The following is a 19402-nucleotide window of genomic DNA, read 5'->3' as shown; positions in this document are numbered from 1 at the left end:
TTATTACGTCGCTCTTAACATGTCAGTAATGCCTTGGCAATGTTGCTTTCCCCCCTCTATCCCCTTCAGCCTTGGAAAAGACACGGACGGAGTTATTTGACCTGAAGACAAAATATGATGAGGAAACAACGGCAAAGTAAGACTTCTTGGCTCCTCTTTAGATATATGCCGCGTGTTTTTAGTGCTCTGCCATCTTCATCTCATTGGGTAAAGCAAAATAGAAATTTTTAAAAACTGGACCTGGTTCTTAGACCCGTGTACATGATGACTTCATCTACATAATTTTTTTCCTGATATAAATGGAAGTGCCTCCGCAGGGTGCAGCAGAAACACAATAATTCTATGGTTCTATATGCTTGGATAAGCATAGGAACAATAAAATTGGGGGGAGGCGCAGGTGCCCATGTAGTGGGTCTTAACATTTCAAGAGCACCATGCTTGCTCTTCCCTATGGCCCCAAATCCACACGGGCATGAAAGTAGCCAAGAGGATCTTGATGCCAGCATATGAAGTTGCTTTAAAGTGAGTCTGGCGCTCTGACACTGAGAGGTTGCCACTGCCCAAGATTTAACCCATCTTCTTGATGAAACTAATGTCACACACTCACACCCCACTTTCCAACAAGATAGGTTTTTCTAAAATGAAAACCTTGTGGTGGTGGTTATTTCTCCATCCAACACCATTGATTTATGGGACCAGCAGCACTGTTGCCCGTTGCTAACACAGCAAACAACTAACGGCATTCCTACAGATAACCTCCATGAGAAAGGGGCTCAGGTTGCTCCCAAAGAGTTGGATTTGTGTATACCATTTGTCCAATGAGGAAGTATGCCCCCAAAGATTATTTATTGCCTATCTCTGGGGCAATGAAGGTGTTAATGACTAGAACAAAAATGGCTTTGCAGTACGTCAACTGGGATACTAGAATCTGAAATCGACAAGATGCCATCAGTAAAGTTTTCCATGTGTAGGCTTGAAATAAAATGCAATTAGGCCTTTATGTGCAGAACAAGGATCCATTGATGACTACAGCTGGTCTTTGTTTTCATCTGTCACTGAGTGTGGGAGGTAGAAAGTGCTCCTCTTCATGTTTATTAATGCAGGATTCCTGAGACAAATGGCAAGCACAGTTTAATGTTTGTTGGGACATGGTGGGGCTTGCCAAAACAGTTGTGTAAGAGGATTTCAAGGTTTTCAGATTGCGGCTCTTCCTAGGTTAAATAAATGGATGGCAGGCCGGCCTGCCTGTTTCTCTTCAAGAGGCAAGCCAAGCAGGAGAAGCCTGAGAGAAGCAGCAGCAATAAATGGGGAGCACTTGGAGGAACTGGGCAAGAGGAGACAAGACTTGGCAGGGAATGAAGGGTGAAGGAGGAGACAGGACAAGGAGAGACATGGTTGTTCTGCCAGGATGGTTGAAGGGAGGAACCCCAGCTCAGTGAGAGAGCCCCTGCTTTTGCATGTAGAAGATCCCGGGTCCAGTCCCCAGCACCTCTAGTTTTAAAAAGGGTCAGGGTGCTGGGAAAAGACCTTTTAACTCTGTCCAAGACCCTGGAAAGATGCTATCAGAGTAGACAGTATTGGAGTAGATAGGCAGATAGTCTGGCCTGATAGACAGCAGCTCCCTTTGTTCCTTTGAGGGCTGGTTCAGACCTGCATGTTGGAGATATGGCCCTGAATGTGCAAGGTCCAGGGCTTGAGAAGATGGCCATTCAGCCCTGCATTGTGTATGAGCCGTATTGCAGTTTTCTGGAAGTCTGCATTTGTATTTAACCACCAGGATGAATGTTTTACCCAGCCTCAGTGGAAGAATGAGACGCAATGGGTCTAGGTTGTAGTGAAGCATATTAGGTGCGATTTTGGGAAACTTCCTGTGCATTAGAAATGGTGGAGCAAGTTTCTTAGGGACTCTGACACACTGTTCATGCAGGGGTTTTTTAAGGAGCTGCTTGGGTAGCACTGTCATCTATATGTGCATATTTTAAATTTCCGGGGGGATTTATGCAATAGGCACTTTACCTTACAAATTTGCACATGTCTCTTAAAATATAGGTGGGTGCTGTGGGACAGGGACTTAAAGAAAGTAGACAGATTGGGGTGGGGAACTTCTTCTATCCTCTGCATGAGATCAGAATATTCTCATTTGAATGTGAACCAAATTTTATAAGTGGACAAAGTTGCACATCTGTCAGTCAGCTGACACCACACTTTAAAGTCCCAATTGTTGGGACTTCAAAGTCAGTACAATCTTTGAATGCCCTTTTGCTGTTTGTGTAGAAGAGGGTGCTGAGAGTCGCGCCCCCCCCCCCCCCCCGGACTGGTGAGTCATCCAAATCCAGCCCTGGAACCCTGATTATGACATGCCTTGTCCTTACAGTTGATATTGTAGGTGAATGTTTAGCTGCACCAGCTCAGGTTAGGCATCACAGCCATATCATCATTTGACCATTGTTTGTGGACCTCAGGCTTGTACTGTCCAGAATGGGAAACTGCAGTTTAAACTAGGTTTTCAGACTGAACTGGAGGCAAGCTAGTTTGCACTAGACATGGCTTTCCAAATCTGCACATCTTGGCAAACTCTAGTTGTTGCAGACTTGAAAGCAATAAATGGAATTGGAGTGCATGAAAGGAAGAAGGAGCTTGGAAGCCCATCTGTGTTAAGAAACCATTGTTTGGTGATGAGTCTGAAATGGGCACTGTGATTAAAATTAGGTAGGACAACAAAGGGACAGATACTTTGGCTCTGTGGGAAAAAGCAGGGTTCTCTACCATCGTTTTTGCTGCTTTTGTCTCACAGTCTTCACCAACAGCATGGCTATTGGCCAGGGATGATGCAGTCCAAAGCATCTGGAGAGTACCAGGTTGGGGAAGGATGCTATACTGTAGTGGCTCTGTCTATAGCTGTGTTGTTAATGATGTAATCACTCACCTTAGTGTTGTAAAGTTGACTGAGAGCCAGTGTTGGACTAGGACTTGGGAGACCAGGGTTCAAATCCCCACTAAGCCATGAAGCTCCTTGGGTGACTCATGGGCCAGTCACTGCCTCTCAGCCTGACCCACCTCCCAGTATTGCTATGAGGATAAAACGGGGGGGGGGCATGTATACCACCTTGAGCTCCTTGGAGGAAAGTTGGGATATAAATCTAATTAATTTTGTCATTCTTATAGTCTACCTTTCTAGCTGAATGGCCTGACAAGGTGGCTTTTTTAAAAAGCAGAATTACACCTAAAATTTCATCAATAGTTTAAAAACCAATTTAGGTCCTTAAAAACCTAATATATAAGCATAACTAGGAGTAAAGTGCTCTGGGATAAAATGCAAGTCTGCAGAAGGAAATGCCCACCATGACACTTTGCCTATTTCTAACAGGATGCCTTGCCCCCTGTGAATGTGATCCAAGCAGCATATGGCACCAAATGGGGCCTGGGTTTCTCCTAATAGAGGAGAGGCTGAAACCTCTAGCCAGAAGCTGATTAGCTTTAAGCGCCTTCAGTCACATAGCGTAACCTCTGGCTCTTTCTTCCCCTCACCTTACCAGTGCAGCCTTCAGTCCTTAATAAGGTGGCAATTCAGATTTATGATCAGCACAGCTGTGATGCCCTGGAAATGCACTTGCTGGCTGGGGAGCAGATGCCTTCTCGGGAATGAGGGAGACTCTGTGGGTGCTTTTCTTCCCTCTGGGCCCCTCTCTCCCCAGGCAAAAATATTAAAAGTTGGATTTTAGTGGAAGTGTCTTTCTAAGCTATGGGGTGTACGGCTTAGTTGGGTTGGGGATTTCTTTTATTTTCCCTGATGGTTTTTTTGATTTCTTGGGAAGGGGTATATTAGTGCTTTCTCCTTAAATATTCATACTATTTCCCCCGCTGGGATTTGTTTTTGGTAATTAGTGAAATTGGAAGGGGCCTGGCATTGTTGGAGTGGATGTGAGAAGCTTGGGTGGAGTTTAGGAATGTAACTGGCCTCCCATGTTATCCCTCCTGCTCCCTAAAATCTGAGTGGAAGTCTCTTTTCTGTGTCCCGATGTGGTTGGGTTCCAAGTTGGTCTGAAGGCACGAGAGGGCCCTTTTCTGTCGCCTCTCCCTAGTTGCAGAGCTTGATCCCATGGGAGGTTTATTTGGCCCTCTGCTTTTAGCTTCTCCTTCCAGTTGCACTTTTTATCAACCTTTGCATTTGCTCCTTTGCTGCTTGGGTTTCAGCTGATACAATTGTTGATTGTTTTACTGTATTTTGATTGTTGTTAGCCGCTTGAGTGTTCGTTTGGTAAGTGGAAAGGCAGCAAATAAATAAACATTCTTGAGACAGGTTTGATCTTTTAATTCCTGTGTCAGGTTTGGGTGCTAACTAGAGACTTCTATGCCCCAGTGTAGGATTTTGTGGCCTCTAAAGGATGCCTTGCAAACAAACCCTCCCTACTTTGACTATCTTCCCAGTTGATTGGCAGTTGTGGCAGGGAGGGCTCTATCTGGATGTCTGGAGCCACACAGCATGGTGGGTTTCAGGGAGACTTCCCCAGAATTCAGCCAGAGAGGGAATTTCAGATTGCGGCCCTGTTTGAGAGAAGGCTTCGCGTTTCTCTTTTTTATCTGGCAGATTGTACTCAAATTGTCTCCTCTGTAACATTTCTAATCCCCACCCCACTGTGCATAATCAGGTGTGCCTTCCCTTGATATGGATATCTGAAATACTGTGGTAATGTTTCTATATTTAAGATCTTCAGAATCTTAAAACTCAGATTTTTAAGGACCAGTGTTAGATAGTGCGTGAATTTTTGTGCTGCCGCCGTGTTTTACTTTGAGGCCCGTAATACTAAAACAAGTTTTTCCTAAAGCGTCAATGCTGCATTAGCTACGCCTGAGCTCCCAGGTCCACAATGTTTTATGTGTCATGTTATGCGTATTAACTGTACCCCCACCCAGCCTTGTGATCAGTTTTTCTCTCTTCCCAAATAGGCCTACTATTGCTTTGTTGCTCCCATAGAGATGTAGACAAGTCGATCTGTGGCTCCGATAGCAAGCAAACATTTCACCAACAGCAATATCATCTTACCTGCTTTGTTTCTCTCTAGATGCTGCTCACTGTGCAGTTTGACTGCTGCATTTGCAGGATGATGGTCTCGCTAAGGTTACATTTTGGTCCTTATCTGAGAGTAAATGTGGAGCAGGGGGGCAGCGGAAATAATATAATGGGAGTACAGTTTGCTCCACAAAAGGGTTCCCACCTCTGCTCTGCTCTCCCCCCTCTCTCCAGCTTGGAAATCTCTCCTGTACCCTCCCGTAAAGCAAATTTAATATGGCACCAAATAGCTGGCTAGCTTGGAAACTGAAAAGTTTCCTTTCCAAGAGAAAGGGAGGGAGATAATTGAACGCTTTGATTTGTTTCATGGTTTGTTTGCCCTTTCATTCCTTTCCCGAGGTGCTGTTTGTTGAGGAATGTCTCCAATTGCCAGGGAGATGGTGGGGTGTCTAATACTTTCCCGCCAGCACTCCTTTCAGCCAGAGCCGAGGACCATGGCAAGCCTGCGACATGCATTTTTAATGCAGAACTCTATACCCCGGCCCTTGCAGCACGGCAGCGCGGCCCTCTCTGGAGCTTTCAGATTTAACGCTCCGCTGAACAAAGCACAGGCTCAGGGCAGTCGGCATCAGCTGGCATTAACCCCTGCGCGGACCAGTTAATTTCCCCACAGAGCCAGCCAGGGAGACGGCGAAAGGCTTTTGTTCCGTTTATTTGATTATTTCCAACATTGCAACGGTGCCTTCAGATACAGATTTATTGTTGGTCTCGTTTGCTGATCCCGATTGCTGCAATCTATCAGCATGTAGGACCCTTCCTTACTTGTGGCTAACTCTTCGCAACAGCCTGCATAGATCCCTCTCCTCTCCTCTTGAAGAAGCATGGGGATTATGTGGAGTTGAACACATGTAGCTTCCTTGTACCAAATCAGAGCATTCGCCCACCTAACCCCAGGCTGTCCGCTTGTACTGGCAGCAACCTCTTAGTTTGAGAAATCAACCCCTGGTGTTCAGAACCCACCATCTCTCTCCCTTCTCCCACCCAGTCCCATTACACATTGCAGATAGATTAATGCCATTGAAAACTTTCCTAGCCACAAACTTCACTCTGGGAGACACTCCCATTTTTTAAAATATTTATATTTTATTAAGGTGATTTCAGTTAAAAGAAATAAAGTGATCCGGGGGGGGGGGGGGAGGGAGGGAGAGGGAGAAAAACCTCAAAGATACATATAAAAGCAAAAATATGCAAAGAAAAGAAGAAGCAATATACAATATTCCCATACATTCTTGTATAAATTGGTATAGTGTTATTGTCCTGGTGCTTATGTAAATGTTAATCGCCTACTACACTTTGTATAAACTCATTCCAAATGCTATCATATTTATCCATACAGCGTCTGTGCCTGTAAGCAGTCCATTCATAAATTGCCAGTGATGTTATATTGTCAGTCCATTGATTGAAGGGTATCATATTTTTATTTTTCCAATTAATAATAATAATAATACCTTTATTGTCATTGTACAACCTGTGTACAATGAAATTAAACGAGCATCCCCCCTCCCGCAAACACTCAATCTCTTACCAAACAACACACCACCTCGCAAGTCAATTTCACTATGTTATTTTTCATTCAACAGCCTAACAACCCATGGATAGAAGCTATTTTTTAGCCTGTTGGTACGGCTGAGTATACTTCTATATCTCCTACCGAAGGGTAGAAGATTAAAGAGGCGATGGCTGGGGTGTGAGTCATCCCTGAGAATTTTTCTTGCTCTCCTAAGGCAACGATCCCTTGCGATGTCATCTAACGGACTCAAGGGACAGCCCATGATATTATTCCAATTCCTCAATATCAATCTCTTGGCCACCATTAGGGTGCAGAAAATCCATTTCCATTGTTCCGTTGATAATTTCCATACTGCAGGTACATAGTTCAATAAAATATTCTCGGCTGAAAGATTTAACTTTTTCTGCACAGTCATAGTTACAGAGTCCAGCACTTTCTCCCAAAACTTGTTAAGAACACTGTACAATCATGTGTTTCAGAGAGACATTGTCCTTGCCACATCTCCAACACTGAGCTATCGCAGCTAACCCATTTTTATACAAATGGAACTCCAGACTCTGCCATGGGCACCTATCAGCAGGAATACTGCAAGTTTTCTCCAGAAATAAGCATGAGTGTTGCCTCTGATGACACTCATAACATTAACGTGTTAACAATTGCATTAGAGGGGAGAACTGTACACCTACCATCCATAATGGGAGAAAGAGTCTTGCATGTTTAAAATGTGATAGAGGGAGATGTTAGCTGCAGAGAGTCAGACTGGATACAAAACAGGCAGAGGTGTTAATGGCACTCAGCAAAGGATTTACACTCAAGCGGTGTTTAAAGTGTTTGCCTTGAGCCCTTTTGAATTGCATGCACAACTTGACTTTAAAGTGATACCACAGAAATACATTTACACTTTTTAACAATCGTGGACGGGCTCGCATTCTTCAGCCAAAAAGTTAGCCCGTTTTCCCTGTGGTATTGGAGAGGAAATATCAGCAGGGCAGAGAAATCTGAACAAAAGGCAAAAAGTTTATCAGGAGGAGAAAGATTTCCCAAAGCTCAACTAAGCCCCGTTGGGGTGAGGGACATTTTCTGTAAAGAGAGTTGGCAGGAACTGAGCCCTGCTTCCTGTCCCTGGGAGCAGCTGCTTCCCATTTGGGTCATGGGTTTCTTCCTGACCCAATGAGAATGGGAATCCATAGTAAGAAAACCCCTTCTTTTTTACTAAATAAAGCCAGTGTCAAGCAGACACTCTTCCATTGAGGGTCAGAACAGATGTGACACAGCAGAACTGTGATCAGCTCTACCAGTGTTTTTCTAAAACTTTTTTTTTAAGCTGCTGGTGGGGAAAGAGAGGTGGTCTGATTTTGATTGGAGCAATGACATGGTGGGGGTGAGGGGTACTTAATCTTTTTCTGCTACTCAGTTTCTCCAGCTGAGATCACACACAGCTGTTACTTGCCTCACAGGGTGGGGAGAGATTTGGTATATTTTGTCTTCTCCACTGAAGCCAACTGCAGCATTGAAAGTGGGGGTGCAGTTTCAAGTAGGGACAAGGGAAGCATTAAAGCACCCAAACCTTTGATCTGATCAGAGTCTGAACTGGGGGATGGATCATACATTGGGACTAGATAATAGGAAGCTTGAATTTTATAAGTCTCTACAGTTAGTTCTCTCTCTCTCTCTCTCTCTCTCTCTCTCTCTCTCTCTCTCTCACACACACACACACACACACACACACACACGTCTGACTTTGCCCCACTGCATGCTGGTTTGGCAGCATCCTTTACCTTAGCCTCACCACATATTCTAATACAGAAATGAAAATCAAAGCCGCCTGAGCAGAGCCGAGTGGGATAATGTGTACACCTGTGAAGGGCTAGAACGTCTGGCCCCTGCTTCATAACACTTCACAAGTGACAAGAGATGGCTCACCTGGCCAGTTTGTGACTAAGCCCCATAATAGGAGCTCGTTGACACGGAGGTTAATACGGCACCTGGCATCTCAATTCTTACTCTATCAAACTTGCCTCCTATGGCAAAAGCAGAAGGAAACTGCAGTTGCACTGTAAACTGTGCCTGCATGCTGGTACATCCATGCCTAAGTACTGCATCAATAGAATCACATTGTTCTCTGGGGCGAAGTAAGCGCTCTTTTTTATTGCTGGAATGGAGCTTGGAGATAACAGAGACTTCGTGTTACGGCATCACAATTTGGCCCAATTACTTTTGAGCATTAAAGGTGCTATTATTAAGGGTTTCCTTTAGCACATGCTTGCAGAGCCCTGGAGATGGAAATAAGGGAGACCTTTTCTAGCTCTAGAAGCATCTTAGGGGTCCCAATCCTGCCATCAAATTAGCACAAGCGTATCCTTGCTCCTCACAAGTGAGCCATATAATGGTAAACGGTGCTTGGAGATCACACCCGACTGACCTCCCTTGATTTCATTGCAAATAGAAGGCTCTATTTTGGTGGTGCTTCTTAGATTCTTTGCAGCCTAGTGGAATACTTTAGTTTTCAGGAAGCACATATCTGGAAAAACGAGGGCCCTTCTAGATCAGATCAAAGGTCCCTCTGGCCCAACTTCTTCCTTCCATCAGTGATCACCAAGTGTCACCAATTCAGATCAAACAGACTGTGTTTGCACACAACACTTAAGCTAAGCTCTCTAAATGACATTTTGCAAGCCATTGGCAGCATACTTTCAAATCTTAAATTGCAACCTTATAGGCAATGTTTATTACTGGGGTCCCCCCCCCCTCGGAGGGTACAAAAGTCATCCATTACATTGTGACTGCGCAGGATTTACTCGCCTGCCGAGTGCTGAAGTGTCCAGCAGGTGCAGCAGAGTTTGACTTAAGCAGTGTCGCAGTCCCTAACCAGAATATTCTATAGAACTTCTCGCTGCAACATTCAGCCAAGGGCAGCCTCACTGTTGGTACCAAATGCTCGTTCAACTTACAGATGTCTCTGTTTTCTGCAAATGCTAGCAAGGAAGCAAATCTCTGTTTTCCTCTTTTAGTGGGAAACAACCTCTTCTTTTACAGAGCTCTGTGCGCTGCGGGTGAATCATGGGCGAGGCTTAAGGAAGGGCTTCCAAAGAGTGACCAGTTCGCAGGTTAACAGGCATTAGATCAGCAGCTTTTAAATTTTGCATGAAAGGTCTCTGCTTATTACAAGAACAAGGTATGTTATTTCAGCAGGTTTATGGTGAATCATAAAAATAGTAAAGATTCCTCTGGCAGGCCTGATGCTGCTAGGGGCTGGAGCAGACATAATGGAGCTGCAGTTAAGAGAGCAGGGGCCGGAGACAGTATTTCATGCCTTCTCCCCACACCCCCTCCCTGGCTCCAGTTGCCTGCTGAGGAGTCTCCCTTCATATTAGCTACCAAGAAGTCAGTTCCCCGTGGTTCTCCTTTAAAGACCCATGAATTGATTGTAGCAGCATCTTTTGCGACTAGAACCCACTTCATTGCATGAAGGTAGCACTCACTGCATCTGAAGAAGGGGCCTCCAGTCCAAGTAAGCTTATGCCATGTCAGTCTCCTTGAAATGAATGCAGTCCATATATGGACAGAAGGAATCTCCCTGGATATAACAGTTTTCACACACAGGGCAGACTAAAGATAATAGTTTGAGTTCCTCACTTGAAGCTTTATAAATTTATATATTGTACCATCACGAATGAAAATCATTAATTATGTAGCTGTTGACTAGGGGATTGTTATTGTAACTGAAATGTAACTGACATTACTTAAGACTATGGAATGCAGTGATTTAAGATCGGAAATGCACCCAAACCATCATGCGGGGAGCCACTTTAAATAAAATGTATTAATTGGAAGTTAATTGGCACTTTGATAATTGTATAATTTGGGAATTAATCAATATTGTTATAATTTGGCTATTATTGGGAGTATATTGGAAGAGAGAGAGAAGAATGCAGAGTTTTCATTGCCTGCTTCAGGGGACTTCCTAGATTCAAAAATCCTTTCATTCCATCAGCGATAGTACTGCAGTGTTTAATCAGTTAGGGAATAGTCTACTTTTTAAAACATTGAACAACTAAGAAATATTACCTTGAAAAACTGGGTACTAGACTTTTAAAAAGCAAATATTATTTGTAATTCAAGTATTTACAAAAATTATAGGTGGTAAGCACCATCTGTAAAGAGGGCTTACCCCGTTCTCTCACACGCACAAATGAAGGTATCTCTTCTAAAACAGTGTCTGCTAAATCTCACATGTACCATCACCTAAAAACAAGGTAAATAAGAGTTTTGTTTCCGAACTATTGTTTGCTCATAGGAAACTAAAACTCATCCTATTAATTGACTCTTTAATTGAGTGGTCACCCTAGTTAGCATAATATTGCCTAGGTCCTTTGGCTTAAACCTGCCTGAGTTTAACTGAGAAGTCCATCAAGGCAACACATAGGTACATTCCAATGTAACTCACTTTAAGCTGAAGTTTGGACTGCCCTCTATATGAAGAAATTCTGAATCTTCTTACTTGGTTTAGAATTGCTTCATTTGTTACATGATCAAAGGCTTCTGACATGTATATGGCAGGCACCAAATGAATTGCGAAACACAGGGCTTAATTCTCTGAGCCATAATTTGGAGGTGGTTGTTGGTGGTTATTGTGATTCTTTGCCTGCTGAAAATGAGAGCCTTGAACAACAGCTTTTGATCATTCTTTAGGTCACATTCTTGAATATCACCTGTATTTTTTGCTGCTGTCTACATGCTGTTTTATTGAACATGGAAAATTAACACACTGCTGGGCTGCCCAAGGCCAAACTGAGGGTCATTCTCTCTATATATTTTTCCTGACTCACTGTGTTGAAAGTAAGGAGAAGGGGATTTGCTGTTTATGGACCCAGCAGCACTAAAACAGCAGTGTCAGGAGTGGAGAAGAGAACCTACTGAAAATGAAGTTGTAGATTTTGGTGAAGATCAGCTCTCATTTTTGTTGCCTTGTTGCATTCTAAAATATAATGGGGGCCTGAGAGGAGGAATACTGGATCACAGCTTGCCAGTTTGCTTTTCATCTTGGCAGGAGTAGTTTTCAATTTATTTGCTTTTGTCACCCCGTGAGAATTGAGTGTACCCAACTGTACACTTCAGTAGTGGTGGACAAGATAATTTTTAGTGAAACCTGTCCATGTCCTTCCTTCTCTGGGATATTTTGACAGCCAATTCTGTAGAGCAAAGTTGGCCAGCATTTGTTCTCAAGGGCCATTCAGTTCTCCAGATAGTGATCCAAAGGTCAGAAGTGTGGTTTGGTTGTTGCGTGATCAGGCTTTGCATTAAATCTGATGCCACCTGGCAGTGAGGGCTTCACGATTATGAAACACTGTGAGGTGGAGCAAAAGAGGGCATATTGCATACAAAATCCCAAAGTAGTGTAATGTGAAAGTGTGACTTTCCTCTCACACACCACTTCCAGGTGGCATTCCACAGTTTCGGGGTTTGCATTATTTCTCTGGACTGTCAGTTGGTTCCCCATTTCTGCTGGAGTGTGTAAAGCCATTCAAGGGATGGGTGGGTGGGTGGATAGATAGATAGATGATAGATTTTCTACTATTTTATGTAAGGTTGGCCCTGTCACAAAGGGCGTTGCACATAGGTTACCTACAGTAATTGTTTTCACCTGTTACCACCTTGTCCGAGTTGACAACATTTTATGACAATGAGTATTCAGAATGCAAATGAATGAAAATGAACTCCCAAGTGCCTAGCAAAATATGTAAACATGTGCATTCCCATTTTTATGCACTGGATCTGTTTGAAGAATGTGTATAGTGGTACCTTGGGTTACAGACGCTTCAGGTTACAGACTCCGCTAACCCAGAAATAGTACGTCAGGTTAAGAACTTTGTTTCAGGATGAGAACAGAAATCGCGCAGCGGGAGGCCCCATTAGCTAAAGTGGTACCTCAGGTTAAGAACAGTTTCAGGTTAAGAACGGACCTCCAGAACGAATTAAGTTCTTAACCCGAGGTACCACTGTATTGTTTTCAGGTATCTTTAAAACCATGATTGGCCTGGTTTTCCCTTTGCAACGGTGCCAAGAGGCAAAATGTTTACATGTTGGACAGTGTCCATCCATTTTGTTGTCTTAATATTCTTGGGAAGAAAGAACTTGACTTAGTGTGGGACTTTATCATTACGATTTCTTGAACAGTAGCTTCTTAAGCCACACTTGAACATAATCCTAATGCACCGCTCCTGTAAAGTCTCTCTAACACCAAAAATTGTAGTTCTCTGATTCCTTCATTCTAAAGAAACCCCACCCCTGCTAAACACACACAAAAATACACTCATTCTCTCTTTCCCCCTTTCTGCACACTCACACTCTTCACAGAGTGAACAAGAGAATATCCCCCCCCCTTTGTTAAGGTCCTAAGTTTATGGTTTACTTTGTAACGTAGCTGGCTCTTGACGGACACAGTTGCACAGAATTTTTGGAGCAGCCTAATAGCTTCCTGTCTGTTCCTTAATTATTTAAGGTTTATTGAAGTTTTTCCATAAAAATCCAGCAGATAAATCTGTACCAGTTGGACATAAAAAGTTTCTCTCTCCAGTTTAACTCTTTCACCAGCCCCCATTAATAGCAAAGGAGAGAAAGTCAAATTGAAACAAGAGAAATGAACTCTCCTTCACCTAAAAGATCTGCTATGGATATCTACTTTGCTTAACAATTTTGAGAAGCTATGCACTTGGACATCAGAGATGCTCATGTGAACCTTAATTTGTTCACCAGAGCTCATAATAATCTTAAAAAATGATTGGGTGTAAATTATTGTTATTATTAATATTAACAAAACAACAACACCCCCCCAAGATTTGCTCAAGCAGAAAAATGTTTTAACATTATCAACATAACAAAACAGATTGTTTCATTAGCATAGCTGCTATTATAAAACACTGGAATTAACTTTAAAAAGCGTAGTATTATTACTTTCAGCAAGGTTAGGTAAAATGCAAAGCATTCATAGAATTCGCTGTAGTCTCTGGCTTTTATCCCAGAATGGCAGGGTCAACCTCCATGTATTTTTTTTTATTGGATGTAAACCAGAAACAAAGCAAAGTAACAGTAGCTATTAAAATGTGAGACTTTTTAGAAGGAGTTTTGCAAAATGGCTCATACTCTGATCATCACCATCCTTGTGATTCATTGAATATTTAAGCTGGATCAAATAATTGATTGTCTTACGTGCCAGCCCTTCATTTAAGAGCTTGCTTGTGCCCTCTGGAATTTTCTCCCTCCCTCCTTTTGTATTCTTTAGACTCCTCTACGGTACGGTATCAGAAACTGCCTCCGAACCTCCACTCTGTTGCAAAATCAGCTTACTGCGCAGCTGGCAGGGCTGGCCTGCGCATGAGGTGGCAGGCTCCAGACAGTGGGCAGGTGTGGCAGATCTGCTTCCTGCACTTGTAAGCCACTTCCTCCTCTGCTGTGAGCCCCACCCACCCTGTTCTTGGGCAGCAGTGGGCAAGCAGTGACAGGCAGGCATGCGGGGGGGGGGCATTTTCCGCAAAATCTCCTGGGCGGCCCTACCTGCTGGTCTGAGAAAGGAACATCTTGAGCCTCCTTGGGAGACCGGAACTAGCTATTGCACCCCAATCTTCTCTACCCCTTCCACTATTTTCTTTGCCATTGTTAAGTCAGGGATGCAATGCCGTTCTCTTATTTAAGTGAATTGTACAGTTCCCCAATATCAATAGCAGGTAGGGTTTTTTTATTATTTGCAAGAGGTTGTAATAAAAAATTTAGCAGCGCATTTTAACGAGCCCTTGTGGCTTCATATTAACAGTTACTCAGCGCAATAAAAAGAAGAAAACAGCAACGGGGAAAAATGTTACTTTTTTCCCCTTGCCAAAAAACGTTACCCTGTCCAGCTAATAAAACAGAAACGTTTGCCTCCGCAGTAAATTTCAAATATATATTCGCTGTGGGTTTTTGGTCCGCATGTAGAAAAGGAAGGTACAACAAGCCTTTCACGCCTAGGAAGTGCCACAAGCAGAACTGGCAGGTGACCAACACGTTGCATATGTTAAGTGAACTCTTTGTATGTAGGCTGGCAGTAAGTTCTGGACAGAGAAGATTGTGCCTAATAGAACTCCCTGGCTCAAGGTGTGTGGTGGCTGGTACTTTAGATTATGTTAGAATAGGATTAAGAAGATCTCTGCTGATCGGACCAAAATTCTATCTAGTCCAGCATCCTCTTTCTACCGGCACCTAAGCTTATGCCTTCAAGATGCCCATAAGCTGAAAGCAATAGCCCACTCCTGCCATTGTTCCCTAGAAAATGGTACTCCGACCCGTGGTGGCCTCTAAACATGGAGAGACCATTTCACCATCATGACTAATAGCTATTGATAGACCTATATTCTTCCCCGTGTATTTATCACTAAATTGTCTTGCATAGCATCTCAGCCCACGGCCATCACTACATCACAGTGAATTCTGCATTATACACATTCACCAAGTAACTGGCAGTCGATGGTTACTAGACATGATCCCTAAATGGAAACATCCGTGTTCACAGGCAGCGTACCTCTGAATACTTGGCTGCTGGGAGCAAATAGTAATGGATGGCAATTACCTTTATTCACTTTTGTGGAAGGGGGAATTCTGGGTCAGCTCTGGCTGAGTCGTCTTTTTTAAAGTTCTTCTGAAAGTGCGTGTTAGCAGAAGGCTTCAGTAGTGCTTTTGCTGTGTTCAGTACTGGAAATGAAACAAGGTCCAAAGATGGTTCAGATGGTTGCTTTTCTGTAGGCTCAGCGGTTCAGCACCGTTTGAAAAGCTGTTACCATGCACCAATAAATTAGAGGTTTGTTGTTGGTTTAAATGCTTTAATTAAAATATTTATCACCTGCCTGAGTTCTTGAGATAGAAGCTGCAAGCCCAACACAAAGTTTATAGCGTGAAAAGTCATTCCTCCCCTCAATTCCTCATCGAATTTCTGAGCAACTTTAAATAGGATTAGGATGTCTTTGCACTGCAGTTTACTCTAGGACCTACCGCTAAAAAAGTGCTGTAGAATTAGCAGAGATATACATTTCCATTTCCATGAACTGTGTAGCCGCAGAGAAACCCTTCCCACCACCACGAAGAAATGTGAAATTTTGAATGCATGTGTCTACACACAACCAGTACAAACATTTATATATTTGATTGGCTATGGCTTTCTATACCAAATTTGGGAATTTTAAGTCAGTCACATAGAAGAGATGGAATTAAGAAGATACTTATGCTGTTATGGACACCAGACATTTATGGAGTCACATTAAGAGTATATTAAGGGTGTTGCATTGCACATTATTGACATCTTTTTGATGTAGCCTCCTTGCCCACTTTTTGGGGGCAGGGGGATAACATAACCAGCCATGCCACAGTATATAAATTAGCACATAATCAAGAGTCACTCTTGGAGTTTTGAAGAGGCAACAAGAATGCATTCTCCCCCATAGACTCACATTTGAAAGAGTAGTTTCTGAATGGGAGTTCCCAGTGTACTGTTTTATGTTCAAGTCTGTTTGGCCCATCTGTTCACATGGCAGCAACTTGAAAATCCTTACTTACCATCCATGGTGTTACCATGCTACAAGGAACCAGCATGTCAAAATCCATGTTCTACATTGAGACGGGGTTTATTAAGGGTCTGAAACTGGAGAAAGCTTTATCTGTCAATATTCCATTGAAAACTGTGATGAGTTAGGATGATCAGGGGTATGGAGTGACTACCCTAAAAATCAGTTTGAAATCAGTGTGTTTGTACTTAACCCTGCTGTGTTACAAATATATTGCAGAGATGTAGCATACTATTGGGGGGGGGAGAAAAAAATCAAACACTGGAGTGCAAAGCTACCCACAGCTGACCGGTAATTTGACTTGATCATTGATTAATGTATCCTATTTCTTGTTTTCTTCCAGGTCTGATGAAATTGAGATTATCATGACAGATCTTGAAAGGGCAAATCAGGTAAGGGTTTTTTTTAAGCCAGTATTGTTGGTTGGATTGTAAAGACAGCCTTGAAGTGTCATGTTTATCAGAGTTGTAGCACTGCAACTCCCATCAGCCTCAGCCTGCATGACCAAGGGCTAGGGATGATGGGAATTGTAGTCCTACAACATCTGGAGAACCCCCACCCATTCCACTTTACTATTTTGTCTGATGCAAAGCATAGCAAGCAGAGTTTCACTTGCCTTGCACACATTCTGGTGAACATTCTGTTGTCTTAGCCAAACCTACGACACAACACTAATATGAGGATAAAATGTGCCACCGTGGTTTCCTTGGGGGAAAAGGAGAAATGCATTTGGGAGTTTGAGACTTCGCTTTTAATACAGTAATCCTTTTGCTACCAAATGGCACAAGTTCCTTAGAGGAGGGGCAGGATAAAAATATAATGTGGGATTTAATTTTGTGTGTGTTTTTGTTCTTAATAACTATTGTTCATTGTTCGTATTGTATTTTAATTGTAGCATCTGTTTTATGAGCTGCCTATTGGACATTTGTTATGGGGCATCTATGTAACTACAGTTATGCTGGATGATCAATATTTTCATTGACTAAAACAGGAATAGCCCTCCAAATCGTGTACTACTTCTCATGTCATCCTGGCTGGGGCTGGTGCAGCTTGGAGTCCAGATATCTCTAGAGCAGTGCATTGGCTTCCCCTGGATTAAACATCTTTCCCTAGCTTGCAAGCTTCACCCTGTCTGTGTGGGCAGGAGAGAGAAATAGCGATGGAGAAAAGAGGCTTGACAAAAAAACATTGTGCTTGTTTCAGGCAAAGCAGGCTGAGGATCTCTTAATTCAGCATTTACTCGTGAGAATTATTCCCATGAGGAATCTTGCAGCACAGCCTGCTTTGGCTGGGAGTATAGAAGGCAATTGAATCAAAGGGTTCCATTTCCACTTGCATTCATCCAGCCTGGGAAATTCAGTGGGCCGCAGCATTTGTGTCAGCAGGGGATTCCTTGCTCCTAGCGTTAAATTGCTGTCATAATCGCTCAATTATTTCTTCCTTGTACTGTTTAAAATAAAAATCCATCACATTCTGAGGCTCTTCCTCCCCCCATCGTTTATTAGGTTGAGTGTTTAGGAAAATCAATTATACTCAGTCGGGCATGAATTGATGAATGTTCGTGCAATAATTGCCAGTTGTTAAATCAAATGTACATTCTCTTCCCCCCTACACCCTGTGGCCCCCCTCCCCCAAAAATATTTTTTACAAAAAATATATATATACAGTATGTATATACCCTTTTCATTTCTTTCAGAGAGCAGAGGTAGCTCAAAGAGAAGCCGAATCCCTGAGGGAGCAGCTCTCGTCCGCTAACAAATCTCTCCAGCTAGCTACCCAGATCCAGAAAGCACCCGATGTGGTAAGAGGCAGTATATGTACACTTGGTTTTGCCCTTTTCTGAAACACCTCCAGCTCAGCTTCTTGCACTTTGCTGCCAGGCAGAGCTGAGGTTTTCAGCTCCGCCAGAATTGTGTTTCTTGGGAATCGCCTTTCCCTTGCGATGCCTTCAAGTACAGCTGCTTGTTGTGCCGGGTTTGGAGCAGGGACATTGATGGGAGGATGGGGGGGGCTTAGCAACCTTGCCTTTTTCATAGGGGAGCTGTAAGGTAGGGGTTGCTCATTTGGAGCTTTGCTTTGTCTAGCCTGTAGATTTCAAAGCAGGAATAAACCAGGGACTGTGCCTGAACCAGGGACTGAAGACCCTGAAGTTCTTTTAGTGCAACGTCTATCATTGTTTTGCATTGTCGCAATGTGCTAGATGGTGTGCAAAGACGCAGCATGTTGCTTTTCTAGTCAGCTCTTCACTTTCTGTAGTTGTGAAAATTCATGCAAAAGCTGAATCTGCATGGTTGTATTTATTTATTTTTGAAAATTAAGTTCCTAGACCACGCCAACCTTAAACTTTGGGCAGATTCATACAGGTGAAGGTGGTTCTTAAGGTATCTTGGTCCCAGGATGTTTGGAGCTTTAAAAATTATTGCCAGCTCTTAAATCAAGCCCAGAAACAAATAGATTGCCAACAGAAATGGAAATATATTTCATTTTCCCAAGTTCTGGTCAATGATTTTAGATCAGTAGAAGTTTTCAGACTTGCTTCAAGGGCAGCCCCATGTAGAGAACATTACAGTAATCTGACCTATTAAGTTGGAAATATTTTTCTCACCCCTTTCATACCTTTCAGAAGCAACCAAAGTTAAACGGGGAGGGATGAGGGGGATAGACTTTTCTGAGTTGACTGTCTCTGATACCTGCCCTTTAATCTCTTGCCTCTGCCATCATTTCTGGATGAACCACAGATGTTTTTAGGCCTGCTGTTTTGCCAGGGTGTGATTTCTATCTATCTCTCTACCCCTTTCTCACTTCAACCCCCCCCCCCCTTGTCTTTTAGGAGCAGGCCATCGAGGTGCTGACAAGATCCAGCTTGGAAGTAGAACTGGCTGCAAAAGAGCGTGAAATCGCTCAGCTGGTAGAAGATGTGCAGAGACTCCAAGGCAGCCTCACCAAGCTCCGGGAAAACTCCACCAGCCAGATCTCTCAGCTTGAGCAGCAGCTGACCGCCAAGAACAGCACACTCAAAGTAAGTTCCCCCAGGGCTCTCTGCTCCATCTTTCTTTTGGGATGGGACCAGAGGCGCAGACAAGTTGCATCAGAGCCTAAGAGCCCTGGTGGATCAGCCCAAAGGCCGATGTAATCCAACCTCCTATTTCCCAAGGTGGCCAGTCAGATGCCTGTGGGAAGACAGTAGCCCTCTCCCACTTCTGGTACACAGAGACATGGCGCCTCTGATCC

General features: G+C 43.3%; 1 protein-coding gene and 1 long non-coding RNA gene across 16 annotated transcripts in view; one reads left to right on the top strand and one right to left on the bottom strand.

Annotated features, from left to right (window-relative positions):
• The window catches only part of LOC310750251, a 345492-nt gene that overhangs the window by 224161 nt on the left and 101929 nt on the right, over window positions 1-19402 (bottom strand). The gene's annotated exons all lie outside the window — the stretch shown is intronic.
• Window positions 1-19402, top strand: part of CUX1 (cut like homeobox 1) — a 256957-nt gene that overhangs the window by 141467 nt on the left and 96088 nt on the right. For all 15 annotated transcript variants that reach the window (XM_083587394.1, XM_083587395.1, XM_083587392.1 and 12 more), the window contains exons 8-11: window positions 70-136; window positions 16515-16563; window positions 17868-17972; window positions 19002-19190. In XM_083587394.1, the coding sequence (XP_083443520.1) occupies window positions 70-136; window positions 16515-16563; window positions 17868-17972; window positions 19002-19190 (410 nt within the window). The remainder of the gene's footprint in view (window positions 1-69; window positions 137-16514; window positions 16564-17867; window positions 17973-19001; window positions 19191-19402) is intronic.

The sequence above is a fragment of the Podarcis filfolensis genome (genome assembly GCF_964270895.1).
Source record: "Podarcis filfolensis genome assembly, chromosome: 15".
Taxonomy (NCBI): domain Eukaryota; kingdom Metazoa; phylum Chordata; class Lepidosauria; order Squamata; family Lacertidae; genus Podarcis; species Podarcis filfolensis.
Note: the sequence above shows the minus strand (reverse complement) of the source record. Positions and strands in the feature narration are given on the sequence as shown.